At 35.5% G+C, this 16,255-nt stretch overlaps 1 protein-coding gene and 1 long non-coding RNA gene across 2 annotated transcripts in view; one reads left to right on the top strand and one right to left on the bottom strand.

The window, feature by feature from the left end:
- Positions 1-16,255, top strand: part of Nfatc3 (nuclear factor of activated T cells 3) — a 101,529-nt gene that overhangs the window by 394 nt on the left and 84,880 nt on the right. Inside the window, exon 2 of the mRNA XM_015496316.2 lies at positions 1-96. Coding sequence (XP_015351802.2) covers positions 1-96 — 96 coding nt within the window. The remainder of the gene's footprint in view (positions 97-16,255) is intronic.
- LOC125613165 overlaps positions 2,407-16,255 on the bottom strand; it is a 27,289-nt gene continuing 13,440 nt past the window's right edge. The window contains exons 2-3 of the long non-coding RNA XR_007343663.1: positions 9,599-9,662; positions 2,407-2,418 (exon numbers count right to left, since the gene is read on the bottom strand). This is a non-coding gene — a long non-coding RNA (uncharacterized LOC125613165). The remainder of the gene's footprint in view (positions 2,419-9,598; positions 9,663-16,255) is intronic.

Here is a 16,255-nt window from a genome sequence, read left to right as displayed (position 1 = left end):
CTACAAACTGTGGCACCCACGACGAGCTCGACTTCAAACTCGTCTTTGGCGAGGACGGGGCGCCGGCGCCGCCGCCCCCGGGCTCGCGGCCTGCAGGTGGGTGCCGGGCCAGGCGGGACTGAGGAACGTGCGAGCTCGCTTTTGCCTGGTTCTCCGATTGTTCGGGCACTGTTAACCTGGTGTGAGTGAGCGTACTGGGTAAAGACAAATTTAAAGAGCTGAGGAGGTGTGTGAGTTGCTGTACCATGGAAGTGGCTGCTCGCTTGCCTGTGAAGCAAACTAGGGAGGAACTTGACTCCCGGACGCCAGTGGCGGGTGCATACCCGGGGTTTGGAGGCCGAGGGTCGGGGCCGCAGCCCAAGTGGCGTCTGGTTGTCGCTCCCTTGCCAGCGTGGTGCAGAGAAAATGTTATCCCAGTGTTATGTGAGGCTCACTTGGTATTTCATCTGTGCTAGGTTGTTTTAAAAATTCTTTTTTTTTTTTTTAAAGAGGCGTATTTGAGGGGTAGGATTCTTTTAAAATTCGTGTACTGTTTTTAAAAATCTACGTTGCTAGGGGAGTAATGCTTTCGGGATAACTTTCAGTTGTGCAAGTTTATGGCCTATACCTAATTCGGAGTGTAATTATAACGGAATTTATCTGAAAACTGTTTTCTTGCTACAGGAAAGTGTAAGTTTTGTTTTATTTTGTTTTAAAGTAGGATATCTTTTTCATAATTATCCTAGAAAGTTCTGAAAGTCTTGTTTTAAGAGAAAGCTCTCTCCTTAGAACATTTTAAAAGATATCGTAAATTGGGAAAGCTGGACACTGTAATTCTTGCAGGTCAGACCAATCAGGAAATAGAAACAGGACGACTGGGAACTTGGGATTCTCCTATGACCTGGTTTGGAATACTGTGGTTCATTAAGTTCAGTTACATATGCAGGAGAACTCAAAAAAGTGGATGGGTAGGGTAATCCCTATTTATTCTTTCTGGGTATTTAGGTGAATTACTTCATGTAAATATTGATGTTTAACAGATGGTTCTCTAGAGTTGAATTGGAAATTTACCTGAATGTGAGGCATAAGAATTCTCTGGGCGCTTCAATACTTGTTTTATCAGATCTTTTTATTCTTTATGTTTAGGTGTCTTTTTCAAATAAATAAATAATTTGCAATAGTTATTTATTGGCTGCATTTCTTTTCCATTTTCTTTCTTTCTTTTTGTACCGGGGATTGAACTCAGGGCCACTCCACCACTGATATCCCCAGCCCTATTTTGTATTTTATTTAGAGAGGGTCTCACTGAGTTGCTTAGTGCCTTGCTTTTGCTGAGGTTGGCTTTGAACTCATCAGCCTCAGCCTCTGGGTACAGGCAGGCATGGTGCTGGCTCTTTTCAGTTCCACCAACATTTGAGCATCTATTATGTTAAATGTGGTGTTACTTTGATGCAAAAAGGACTGGCTCCTCAGGAGTTGGGGCAATAGTTGGAGGAAACACATAGTCCAAATAACTAGGCAGATTGACTCATGATGTATTTTGTAACAGAGGAAGAAACAGGAAAAGTGGAATTTGTGGAGAGGGTGGCATTAAATTGTACTCAGATTATTGGGACTAAACAAAATAAAAACAAAGTGTTTGAGTACGTTATAAAGAAGATAAACAATTGATACCAACTTTCCTAGGCACAGATTTTGCTAGGGTCAATTATACACTAAATATATAATTAATAAAGGTGTTAACCAAACATGAATTTTAAAAGGGTGTTGTCATCTAAGTAGGAATTGTATGTACATCAGAAGAAAAAAAAACACCTTTTTTCTTTGTGGTACTGGGGATTGAGCCCAGGGTGCCCTGCCAACTTGAGTTACATTTTTTATTTTTTGGGGGTAGCCTTTTTTTTTTTTCCTTTAAGGGTAGTGGGAATTTAACTGGGCTTTATCTTAAACCCTTTTTACATTTTATTTGAGACAAGTTCTTTGCTAAGTTGCTGAGGCTGGTCTTGAGCTTGCAATTCTCCTGCTCAAGTCTTCCCAAGTTTCTGGGATTACAGATGTGCACCACCATGCCTGGCTTTTTATTTTTTACTTATTTTTTTGGTACCAGGGTGAACCCAGGGACACTTAACCACTGAGCCACATCCCCAGCCCTTGTTTATTTTGAGGCACAGTCTCCCTAAATTGCTGAGACTGGCCTTAATTGTATGATCCTCCTACCTGAGCCTTCTGAGTAGCTGGTATTACAGGTGAATGCCAGTTGCCCCCTGCAAATAAACGTTTGATATTAAAATGGGTCTTGATTTATAATTGATGTTACTAAAGGTAAAATGAGTAGTTTTATTTATGACAAAAAAAGTTCGCTTTTCTAACTGGTAAAGTTTTTAAAAATTAAGGTGAAGTACATGTGAATAAGTAAACTATTTTCAAATCAACAATTTACTGTCATTTAGTACACTCATAGTATTGTGCCTTACCACTTCTAATTGCAGATCATCTTCATTACCCCAAAAGAAAACTTGTACCCATTAAACCTCATTCTTCTTCCCCTCCCAGCCTTTGGCTACCAACAATCTGATAAGTGTAATTATGAGTACAGTATGTTTCCAGGGATTGATTCATTCTGTGTATTTCATATAAATGAAATAATATGATATATAACCTTTTGTCTCTGATTTCTTTCAATTAAGATGTTTTCATAGTTTGTTCACTGTCATGTATGCATACTGCATTCCTTTCTAGAGCTAAGTAGTATTCCATTGTGAACATATAACTCATCACAATATATTTATCTCTTCATCCAGTGATAGATATTTGGGCTGTTCCATCTTTTGGTTATTGTGAATAGTGCTGCTGAACAGCACTGACAAGTGTAATTATGAGTACAGTATGTACTTTAAAGGAATTAAGTAGATTAACTGAATGCTTTTTTGAAGGTATATGCAGTGAGGTAGGCCATGAGAATAAAATTGGAGAATTGATTTAAATGTATTGTTTAAATGTATTTACTTGGTTTGGATTCTTTTCCTCTCTGGAATGGAAGTTCCTTGAGAGGAGGGTTAGTGTTTGTATGTTGTTAATAATTATATTGTTCTTTGTTGTGGCTAGCACACTGCTTTGATGTAGTAGGCACCTGATATTTATTTAATTAATAAATAAATACCATGTTAAAAATTTTTAAAAAATATTAAGTTGTAGATAGACACAATACCTTTATTTTATTTATTTATTTTTATGTGGTGCTGAGGCTGGAACCCAGTGCCTCACATGTACTAGGCAAGCGCTCTACCACTCAGCCACATCCCCACACCCCCCATGTAAAATTTTGAGTCAGTCATTTTTTTCCTAGTAGATGAAGTTAATGATGTTGTTTCAGTTCTTTGGCTTTTGTTGGTTTAATTTCATAAGGTACAAATCATGATAATTTGGGCCTGCCGTGGGTATTCATCTCTCAAAAGGTTTGAGGGTACTTAGCACATCTAAATTTTTTTTTTTATTTCTCTTTCTTTTTGGGGGGGAGGCACATCTAAATTTTCATACAGGGAAAATATTTTTGAAAAATGTTTGGTGGGAGGAGGAGATAGAGAGTAAAGCCAATCTAAAGGGCTGAATTTAATGTGTGTGCTAAGCAAGCTTGCTAAAGCTTCTACACAGTAGATGATTTGTGGCGTACTTGATAGCATTGAAAAAAATATATATATATATATATGTGATTGACTTTTTTTTTAAATGTTTTGCTTATTGAGGTGTTTTGAGATTTTTTTCCCATTGAAGAAAATTTAAGACTCTAGAGTCTTTAGTTGTTTTTTATTTTTGTTTTAGCTCCCAGTGCTTCCTCTGATTTTCCCAGTTAAAATGGGAAAACTATTTTATTAGACTTTCTTCTTGTACCCAGCTTCAAATTGATGATACCTACCCCTCAATAGTAAATAGGGACTTTAGGTACCTGTTTAATATTAATTTCATTATTTGCCACTGTAAAGACCAGCTTCTGATACCCTGTTTTGGTGTACTAAATATATATCTAACTTTGATGTTATAATAAACTTTATTTTGCAAATTCAGAGTTTCATTGTGAAATATTGATTTTCTAATCTTCAACGAGAGTCACTGGGAGGAATGTATACTACACTGTGTAGTATCTTAACCTACTGCAGTTTCCTAAAAGAAGCAATATCTTAGATATAATACATATTTTTGTAAAAAACTTTATTATAAGATTTAATTTTGCCAGGTATTATTTAAAAAAAAAACTTGTAACACAAGTTTTTTCACGTGAAATTGAGGAACTTTTCTCGGATGATCGATTTATTTATTTATTTATTTGGTACTAGGGATTGAACTCAGGGGTACTCGACCACTGAGTCACATCCCAGCCCTATTTTGTATTTTATTTAGAGACAGGGTCTCACTGAGTTGCTTAGTGCCTCACTTTTGCTGAGGCTGGCTTTGAACCAGTGGTCCTCCTGCCTCAGCCTCCAAAGCCACTGGGATTACAGGCATGCGCCACCACGCCCAGCTTGGGTGATTGTTTAAGACTATGATTTAGTGTTTTTTTCTTGTGCTTGGAGATCTGCTCTATGTGTTCATTATAATTTATTGCCTCTTAGATCATTTTCTCATTTTTCAGTTTTATTTTTTACTCAAGGGTTTTATTTTGATGCTCTTTAATGGTAGTTAACATTTTTTTTGTAACACAATAGGCTGGTTCCCCCCACCCCTGCTAGTTGTCAAATTTGGTTTTAGACATTTTATCTGTTTTTTAAAATTCTCTTAATTCTAGTCTTTATTCTTTAAATGTTACTTCTTTTCTCATATTTTACCAAGTAAGTGTAAGTACTGAAGGTCATTTGCTTTTTATTTATTTATTTTAGTTGTCGATGGACCTTGATTTATTCATGTACGTTGCTGAGAATCCAACTCAGTGCCTCACATGTTAAGCAAGCACTCTACAACTCGGGCCAGGTCATTTCCCTTTTTGGGGGGGTACCAGGGATGGAACTCAAGGGTACTCAACCACTGAGCCACATCCCCAGTCCTGTTTTGTATTTTATTTGGAGACAAAGTCTCACTGAGTTGCTTAGTGCCCCACGGTTGCTGAGGCTGACCAGTCTCGACCTCCTGGGCTGCTGGGATTATAGACTTGTGCCACCATGCCCACCCAAGTCTTTTGCTTTTAATTGTTTTTCCCCTTTTTTGAATTGTTCCTGCTGCTGTAGGGAGTGAAAGGTGGTTGGTTTGCTAACCATTGTAAGTATAAGTGGATATTTAAATTAGGATTAAAAAAGGGAAGTTGTTTGTGTGGTTTCCTGTAGAAATTTAATGGTATATTTGTACATCTCATTAGTTACTGTAAAGGATGCTAATCCATATTTTCATACCATAGGCCACCTTTTTCTGTAGACTTGAATGCAGTGAGAATATGTATTAAGTAGAGTCAGTGATAAATATTTCACCATTTCACTTGGAAAAATAATTAAATATTTCATTGAAATGCTTCCTTGATTGGGATTGGAGGATGTTTCTGTAGTTATTAGCAGAGTTTCATGGTGGAGATTAGTGAATAAATGAGTTTTAGTGAGTATGAGGAAGAACTCAGGGGAAGAAAATTCAGTGTCATATTGTTGTGTTTAAAAACATTGACCATGGGCTGGGGATGTGGCTCAAGCGGTAGCGTGCTCACCTAGCATGCGTGCGGCCCAGGTTCGATCCTCAGCACCACATACAAACAAAGATGTTGTGTCCGCCAAATACTAAAAAATAAAATATTAAAAAAAAATTGACCATGTATGCTTTGGTATTCCTGCACTTTGTTAAGTTTTCCCATTTGCTAATACAGAAGGAATATTTTGGTATGTATTCTGAAGTATTAATAGACGTTATACTACAGCTTTATTAGATAATGTAAAAGTTAAACCTGTGTATTATGTACATGGCCAAGAAATTGTGGGTATCCAATAAGGCCTGCATCTTAAGCATTAATGAGCTTTTAAAGTTATTAATTTGGGGTAAATTGTAGAATCACCTTCTTCTTATGACTTGCCTTTCAGTGGCAATCATAAATTTCCCCTAAAATTGTATGTATTTTTATAGAAGGCAGAGTCAAACTCTGCTTTTTTAAAAAAAATATTTATTTTTTAGTTTTAGGTGGATGCAATATCTTAATTTTATTTTTATGTGATGCTGAGGATTGAACACAGTGCCTCATGAATGCTAGGCGAACACCCTACCACTGAGCCACAACCCCAGTCCAAAACTCTGCTTTTGAGGTTCACTCTATGTGTAACTTTTTGGTGAAGTGTGATCATAAGGACATTTTTGGTGAGAAAATGTATTCCTTTTTTGTTCAGGGAGTCATAAATACTGATACGTAAAATGAAAACCTTTTAAGAGAGGATAGTGACGTATGTTACTGATTTGCCTCTCTTTATTGCTAGTTGAGAAGTAGATTGTTCCGAAATGGTGATGTTTTATTTTAAACAGGGGTGGAGTGGAGGAAGCCATAGTATAGTGAAGGCAGTCATATTATTCTCAAGAGATAGGAAACCTGAGTAGTTTGAGCCTCATTTGATAGTGAGCGGTAGGTTGACTGCTCGAGCAGTAACATAAATAAGGGAGGTGCTGCTAAAGCTGTCCTGATGGTTCAGGGGAGTAGATACAGCAGATTTGGCGGTAAGCCTACCTTCTAAAACTAAATCCAAGTCATCAAATTTGCCCAGGCATGCCATATGAGGTTCAAATAGCAGTGGAATTTAAGAGGAGTGAATTTGTTCTGGGAGGTTTAGGAGAATCACAAGCCAGAGCAAGCTTTTTTTTTTTTTTAACAGCCATAATTTTAAATCAAACATAGGAATGGTCTGCATATATTTCAACTTTTCAGGTAATTTTCTATATTTATGTTGGATGACTTTCACCTGTTTGTCTGAATTTGACAAATTTTTGGAAAGAGGAACAGTTGGAGCTGTAAGATTTAAGTAGTATTGCTTATCAACAGCTGAAATTTGTTTGGACTGTCCTAGAATCCTAGTATACTGGAGAAGTAGCTTGAAGAGTCCATTTTCCTACAAATTGTACAATTTTCATTATGTTTTATGTTTCAGCAGCAGATGAGAGTTTTAACATTTAAAATATATATTTTAATGTCTCAAAATTTGTATTAATTTTGGGTTAAATTTTCATCAGCTTTTACTGTTTATTTTAATTAAAAATAAATAAGAATTGGGGCGGGGGTTGTGGCTCAGTGGTAGAGTGCTTGCCTAGCACGTGTGAGACACTGGGTTCAGTCCTCAGCACCACATTAAAATAAAGATATCGAGTCCACCTAAAACTTTAAAAAACAACAACAACAAAAAAGAGGATTATGTGAGCTCTGAAATTGGGTTAATTCAGATTAATATTATTATTATTATTATTATTATTGGTACCAGGAATTGAACGCAGGGCCACTTAACCACTGAGTCACATTCCCAGCCCTTTTTATTTTTTATTTTTAAACAGGGTCTTACTAAGTTGCTTAGGGCCTTGCTGAGTTGAAATATAAATGTATTTCAGTATTGCTTTATAAAAATCTTACAGTAAAGCTTGGTAAATATCACATTCAGAAAAAATGTTATTTAGAAATAATTGAAGCTAGACACTGGGTATATGGGGATATACTTATAATCAGTGTCATGTGCCATGAATATGTAATAACAAATTTCACTATTATTTATCATTATACATCAATTAAAATAAGGAAAATTATAATAGTCTCTGCTCTTTGTATGTTTTTAAGCTTACATTTAAAATTGCACTCAGAAGCTCTTCAAGCTCTTTGAGGTGCTAGGTTAGGATAAAAAAAACTGTTTACTTTTAAAAATAATACTGCGAAGTTAATAGAATTTGCTGTTGCGTGTAATTTTTAAAACTTTAATTTTTTGCAGTACTGGGAATTGAACCAGGGGCACTTTACCATGGAGATATATCCTTAGCCCTTTTTATTTTTTATTTTGAGAACAGGATCTTCTTAAGTTGTCCAGGCTGGCCTTGAACTTGTAAATTAGCCTCATCCTTCTGAGTAGCTGGGATTGCAGGCATATGCCACTGTGCATGGCTAAATAAAACTTATTTAACAAATTGAGAAAAATTAGTGGTATGCCTGATTAACAAAATTCATTTCTTCTTTTGATTTTGTGTATTAGCAGTGGGATGGTGAAGTTAGTGGTGTGCATAAATACAAAGTCAGCTGATCTTGTGACATATTAATTTATTTTTTGGAGTACTAGGGATCAAACCCAGGGCCTCATGCATGCTCTGAGCTACATTTCTCAGTCCTTGTGATATGCTTTTGAGTAGGTATTTTTTATTTGAAATTATTTTCTAGTTATCTGTGTGTGATCAGAAAAGTTTACTTGTTGTTTAGCAATTTAAGAGATTACCTTAAAACATTTAAATGTTTGAGCATATTGCTTGTATACATCAATCTGATGTTTATTAAGTGTTGTCAGTTCACTTGCACTTTTGAATTAATGATGAAATGAAGCTAGAGAGGTTCCTCTTAAAGACTACATTTTTAATCTATAAAATTGATGAGATTTATTTACAAAGATAATAGATATAAATTCTTTAGATTTGCGAACATTACAGAGCAAATAAGATCTGAAATTTATATCAAATTTTGCCATTTGTGCCTGGTGCAGTATCACACGCCTGTAATTCCAAGCTACTCAGGAGGCCAGCACAGAAGGATTGCAGGAGTTCCAAGCCAACCTGGGCAACTTTATTTACTTACTTATTTGTTTATTTATTGGTGCTGGGGATTGAACCCAGGGCCTTGTGCATGCAAGGCAAGCACTCTATCAACTGAGCTATATACCCAGCCCCTGGGCAACTTTATTGACCCTGTTTCAAAATAAAATTTAAAAATGGCTGGGGTTCAGTACCCAGTACTGCAAAACAAAACAAACAACAACAAACCGCAAACCATTTGTAAGACCATACTAAACACTAAAAAATACAAAATTTAATCCTGTCCTTTATTTTTTTTAAGTTTATTTTTTAAATATTTTTTTAGTTGTAGATGGACACAATATCTTTGTTTATTTTTTTGTGTGGTGCTGGGGATTGAACCCAGGGTCCCACGCATGCAAGGCAAGTGTTCTACCACTGAGCTCCAGCTCTAGCCCTAACCCTGTCCTTTATATAAGGAAAGTCTTTGGGGGAAAATATAGAAAGTTTTACCTAAATGTTGCTTTAAAAATTTCATTTCACTGTAAGAGGTTTAAGAGAACTTGATGTTTTCTCTGCTTTCAGCACTTCTTTATATTTGTCACTTCCTTTCAGTAAGGTTGTCAGTAAAAATAACATTCAAGAAAAAAAGGACAAGTGTTCAAGCTAGATGACAGGTGTATGGCATTATTCTTTTTTTTTTTTTTTTTAATTCTACTTAGTTTTACATAACAGCAGAATGCATTTCATTTCATTGTACACAAATGGAGCACAACTTTTCAGTTCTCTGGTTGTACATGATGTGGAGTCGCACCATTTGTGCAGTCATACATGTACCTAGGGTAATGATGTCTGCCTCATTCCACCATTTTTTATATGGCATTATTCTATCTATATTTTAGTTATGTTTGAAAACTTTTTTTATTTTTCAGGGTGGGGATTGAACTCAGGGACACTCAACCACTGAGCCACATCCCCAGCTCTTTTTTGTATTTTAATTACAGACAGGGTCTCACTTGAGTTATTTAGCACCTTGCTGTTGCTGAGGCTGGCTTTGAACTCAGAATCCTCCTGTCTCAACCTTCCAAGGTGCAGGGATTAGAGGTACAGGCATGCGCCACTGTGAGTGGCTGAAAACTTTTGTAATACAAAGTTTTGAATCCTTTTTGACCATGATCCAAGAAAGAAATACTTCTTTTGAACTACACAACTCCTAGAAGAAAATGTAGGATTGATACTCCAGTATATCGGCAGAGGCAACAGCTTTTTCCGTAGGACCTCTAAAACTCAGGAAATAATGCTAACAGTAAATGGTTGACATCAAGTTAAAAATCTTCTGCATAGCAAAGGAAACAATTAGGAATGTGAAGAGAAGCTACCAAATGGGAGAAAATTTTGCTAGCAATTCTTCAGATGGAGGATTGATATCTAGAATATATAAAGTACTCAAAAAACTTTATACCAGAAAATCAAATAACCCAATTAATATGTGCAAATTAATTCAGCAGACTCTTGTCAAAAAAAGAAATACAAATGGCCAACAAATACATGAAAAAATGTTCAGGATCATTAGCAATTAGGGAAATGCAAATCAAAACTATACTGAGGTTTTATCTCACACTAGTCAGAAGCATTCATCAGGAATACAAATAATAAATGCTGGAGAGGATTGGAGAAAAAGGAACGCTTTTAGGTGAAACTGTAATTTAGTACAACCACTGTGAAGTCAGTGTGGAGGTTCCTCAAAAGACTAGGTATGGAACCTCCATATGACCTAGCTATACCACTCCTTGGAATTTATCCTTAAAAATTAAATTCGTTGGGGGCTGGGGTTGTGATAGAGCACTTGCTAGAAAGTGCAAGGCCCTAGGTTTGATCATCAGCACCACATAAAAATAAATAAATAAAGGTATTGTGTCCAACTCCAACTAAAAAATAAATATTAAAAAAATTAAAGTTGTCATACTATAGTGATACATAGATACCCATGTTTATAGTAGTGCAGTTCACAAGAACCAACTATGGAACCAGCCTAGGTGTTTATCAAAGGGTGAATGGATAAAGAAAATGTGGTATATACGTAATGGAGTTTTATTCAGCTGTAAAGGAAAATGAAATTATGGCAGTTACAGGAAAATGTATGGAACTAGAAACTTTATGTTAAGCAAAATAAATCAAACAGAAGGTTAAGGATCCTTTGTTTTCTCATGAGGAAGCTAGAGAGGAAAAAAGGAAAAGAAAGGTGCAGTGGATCTTATTGAAATCAAAGAAAGATCAGTAGAGGAAAGGGAGGGACCAAGGGGTGGGAGATGGGTAGAATGGGAGAAGTGCTAAAGAGTGATATTAGCCAAATTATATTGTTACATGGTGTTCATGTATGAATGTGTAACAGTAAATCCCATTATTATGAACAATTGTAATGCACCAATAAATTGAAAAAGAAAAAAATAAAAACAGAAATTGAAAAAGGAAAAAAAAGAAATACTTACTGTGTGGTAGTGGGGGTTGAACCTTAGGGGTGCTAAACCACTTACTTATCTCTTAAGTAAGTGGTTTAGCACCCCTAAGGTAAGTAAGTGGTTTAGCACCCCTAAGGTTCAACACACACATATATAAAATATATACATGCATATATGTATGTATACATATATATGTACATATATAATATGTAATGCATTCATTTATTCTATAGTACTGGGATTGAAGCTGGGACCCTTTTTATTTTGAAATGGATGTCTAAATTGTTCCGGCTGGCCTTGAACTTATAATCTTCTCTTTCTGAGCCTCCTGAGTCTCAGTACCACAGTGCCTGGACTCTCTTTTTATTTTTTGGGACAGAGTCTTGCTGAATTGACTAAATTTTTAATTCTTCTGCCTCAGCCTCCCAAATTGGTGGGATTTTAAATATATGCCACTGTGCCCTGGTCTAGAAATATTTTCTTTTTTGAGGGGGGGGTACCAGAGATTGAACTCAGGGGTGCTTAACCATTGAGCCACATCCCAGCCCTTTTTGTATTTAATTTAGAGGCAGGATCTCACTGAGTTGCTTAGTGCCTTGCTGTTGTAGAGGCTGGCTTTGAACTCACAATCCTTCTGTCTCAGCCTCCAGAGCAGCTGGGATTGCAGGCATGTGCCACTGCACCCAGCTCTGAGACAATGCAGTATTTTTGTTAGGATGGAAAAAGACACAAAAGGAACAGGATAGTAAGTACAGAAATCATCCAATATGTGTAAATTAATTTTGACCTAGGCATCTATGTACTTTGATGGTATGAAAAGAACTTTTCAGAATGTTTCCAAAGAGCCTAGATATCCACATAGGAAAATTTAACCTCTACTTCAGATGGTGCATATAACGTTAGTTTGAGACAGATTATAGACTTATATGTTTAAAATATGTTAGAGTTTCTGAAAGAAAACACAGAATATTTATCTTACCTTNTTTTTTTTTTTTTTTTTTTTTTTTTTTTTTTGACAGTACTGGGAATTGAACTCAGGGGTGTTCTACCACCGAGTTACATCTCCATCCCTTTTTGTTTTTTGTTTCTAGATAGGGTCTTCCTAAATTGCCCAGACTGGCATGGAATCTGTGATTCTCCTGTCTCAGGTTCTTGGAGTGTTGGGATTTTTATATGCATAAAATGAACACATTTCATACAAAACAATGCTTAGCTTTTACTCCATGGTATTATGCTGACATTTTCATTATATTAAAAAATTGTAGGCTGGGGTTGTAGCTCAGTGGTAGAGCACCTCACACACGTTGAGGCACTGGGTTTGATTCTCAGCACAACATAAAATAAAAAAAATAAAGATATTGTGTCCATCTACAACTAAAAATATATATTAAAAAATTGTCATAGGTCGTTAATAGGTCATGTACCACCTTCAGTTTGGTAAACAGTTCCCTTGCTCCAAGTGCAAAGGCATGTCTGTAATCCCAGCTGCTCAGGATTGCAAGGTTGAGGCCACCCTGGGCAGTTTAGCCAGATCCTGTCCCAAAATTAAATTAAAAGAAAAAGGGATGGGGATATAGCTCAGCAGTAACATGCTTGCTTAACACACACACACAATACACACACACACACCAAAAAGAAAAAGAAAAATACCCTTAATCCAGAACTCTAGGAAATAGTTTAATAGTTCTGATTAGAACCGTTAGGGCAAGGATGTCACTATGTTGCTTAGGCCCTTGCTTGCTAAGTTACTGAAGCTGTACTTGAACTTGTGATCTTCCTGCCTTAACCTCCAAAGCTGTTGACATTACAGGCATGCTCCACCATGCCTGGCAGAAAACAAATATATTTTAATTGTTAAAAATATGTAGAAAATAATAGTCAAATTTTAATTTGATATTAAATAACATAGAAAGTATTCCCTTTTTTTGTGGAGGAAAAACAATCTACAAAAAAATCACATTTAAATTTGCATTTTTATCATTATTTACTACTTTAATCCAAAAAGTTTCAGTCATATTTTAGAAAATTTTTTTAAATTGGAGGAGATAAAAATTTGTTGTAGGATCAAGTTAGAAAATATTATTTGCATGTATTATGAGTGTTATAACCAATAGGTTAACTGGAATCATAATGACATAGTCATACAGACTATAAAACATTAACTTTCAGTGTGCTTTTTGTAATAAAGTTTCATTAACAGCTTCAAAGTATCTTTCAAATTTCTGCAGTTAAATTTTTCTAATAACTAACTGTTTGCCAAAACTTTTCTTTTTTTTTTTTATGTAATGCACAGAAAAAGTATTTTAAAAAATTAGGTAAGTAATTAATGTTAATGATTCTTACTCAAAATAAGAAATTCTAGCAACAAATATTAAAATGAGGTAAAATAACTATTATTTTACTAGGAATACTAAAAAATAAGTAATAGAACATTTCCCCAACATTGTATTAATCATTTTGGTCAGTATATTTAGTTTTAGACATTTTTCTTGATTACAATTTAACTGTCTATTGAATGCTGAGATCTGTGTTTTATACTTTATGTAAACAAAAATAATAATTCTGGTTTAGCTAATATAAATTATTCAATTTAACATTCATTTTAATGTTGATTAAAAAAATTAAAAATAGAGTGTTTTACTGTGTTTCTACAGTGAGGAAAAATACTGGTTTCTGAACACCAGAAATATCAAAAGAAGACCAGACAACAGAATCTATAGTAAGAAAAAAAAATCAGCTTTTTTGTTTATGTTTAATGGTGACCTTTTAGAAATAATATTTTTAGCAAGTTATAATAAAAATATTTATAGCCATATTTGAGAAAAAAACCTGTTTAGGGCATTACCATATGAAAACTAGCAGGATGCAGTGGCATATGCCTGTAATCCCAGCTACTCGGGAGACTGAGGCAGAAAAATTGCAAGGTTGAGGCCAGCCTAGGCAATTTAATGAGAATCTGCCTCAAATTTAAAAAAAAAAAAAAAAAGTGGGGGACAGGCAGGGTGCTGGAGATTTAGTCAAGAAGTAGAAAGCTCTAGGTTCTCTAGATTTATTTCCTAGTATAAAGTTGGGTAAGATGTATAAACCAATAAAAACTACTAAGGCATAATATTTTTTAAAATTTTGCTTTGGTGTTACGGAAGGAACCCAGGGCCTTGTGAGCAGCACCTCCAGCCCTGGGTTTTTAAAAAATTGTTTAATTTATTGCTATCTTTTTATATGTTAGTTGATTAGTAAAATTTGCCATTTCTCAAAAGTGACTTGTATCTCCCTTATTCTCTTTGTTCTATGGCCAGAGTCAGTCTTGGTCACCTTTCAGTTGGATTTGTGTAGTTTCTCTTTCTATTTTATTTACCTAAATTCAGGAGGTTTTTTTGTTGTTGTTGTTTTGTTTTGTTTTTTGGTGGAGGAGTTTCTGGGGTTTGAACCTAGTGCGCTGTTCTACTAATTGGGTCTCCATCTCTTTATATTTTTTTAATTGAAGAAAGGGGGTTGCCAGGCTGACCTCAAGTTGCTGGGGTTATCAATATGTGCCTCCTTGCTTGGACCAAATTCAGTTTGAAAGTCACAGCTAATGTTATCTTCAGTTTCTGCTCCTTTTTGTCTGTAACTGTCCTCAAAGGTCACGGTCATTGTGTTCACCTAAATTAACATCAAACTTATCACCTTTAATTTTATTTTTATCTCTTTCCAGGCTCAGAATTCTATACTCGTTTGAACTGCTTGGGATATCAATATTTTATGTTTTATAGTCTTTCAAGGAGATCATTTAGAGGTATTTTGATGTCATACTAAGCAAGATCTAAGTTTATTTCTATTGTTATTTGTGTGACATTGCTAAAAACTACAAAATAGTATCCATCTATATTTCAGTCCTTTCATTTTGTGAGGAACAAACTGAGGTTCGCATTGACTTACCAAACTGGATAATTTAACTAGTTAATATCAAAACAAAGACCTAGGACCTCTAACTTTCAGATCTTTGCTTTTTTTCAATAAATTGCTTAATTTGTGATTGAAAATCCTAAAGTTGTTTTTACACAGCCTATCATTTTGATCACTTTTTAAATTATTTTTTTGCATATGTTGTTAGATAAATATTTAATCCAGTATTATTGGGTACCTGTTATGTGCAAAGTATTTTTGTATGTATTATCTTTAAGACTCATGTTAACCTGGAGAGGTAGGCATTATTTTTTTTATACATGAAGAAACAAATAGATATTGATTTGATCATTTAGAAAGTGGAATAGTTCGAATTTGAGCCTTGCTTTTTTTAAAAAAATATTTATTCTTTTTTAGTTTTCGGCGGACACAACATCTTTGTTTGTATGTGGTGCTGAGGATCGAACACGGGCCTCACACAAGCCAGGCGAGCGCGCTACCGCTTGAGCCACATCCCCAGCCCTAGCCTTGCTTTTTTTTAATATTTTTTTGTTGTTGTTGTTGTAGTTGGATACAATACCTTCATTCCATTCAGTTAGTTTTATGTGGTGCTGAGGATCGAATCCAGGGCCCCGCACATGCTAGGTGAGCACTCCACCTCTGAGCACAATCCCAGCCCCTAGCCTTGCTCTTTTTTAACTGAAGTCTTGGACTCTGCTAGGCCTGCCTCTTGCCTCTGGACTTTGCAGAAAGAGTATAAATATAGAAATAATTCAGTTTTTTCCCCCTTGGGGAAAGCAAGGCTTATGGTGAGCACACGGAATCAAACATATCTTAGCTAAGACTTATAAGTTACATGTGTTCCTATGACTAGATTTTCTACTTTTGGCTTGAAAATAGCTACTTGAGGGATGCTGCTTATAAAATTTTTAAATGGTAGCAGTGGTATAGCAGACCAGGACCATCAAATGGTACTGTACCATTATATGTGTTAGGCCCAAATTTATCTCTTATGGGCCTTTTCTCTTTGTTTTTCCCCTGTGTATCTACAAGTAAAGAGATGTTACTGTTTTAGGGTTTGTTTTTTGGGTGCTGGGTATTGAACCCAGGACCTTGTACAAACTAAGCTTGTACTTCTAGGACTTGGGTACACTCCCAGCCTATTTTAGGCTGTAGGGCAGTTTACTAATAAGGAGGATTTAGTGTTTCTTTTTGGCACCCCCCCCCCC

Source organism: Marmota marmota, unplaced genomic scaffold (genome assembly GCF_001458135.2).
Source record: "Marmota marmota marmota unplaced genomic scaffold, marMar, whole genome shotgun sequence".
Taxonomy (NCBI): Eukaryota; Metazoa; Chordata; class Mammalia; order Rodentia; family Sciuridae; genus Marmota; species Marmota marmota.
Note: the sequence above shows the minus strand (reverse complement) of the source record. Positions and strands in the feature narration are given on the sequence as shown.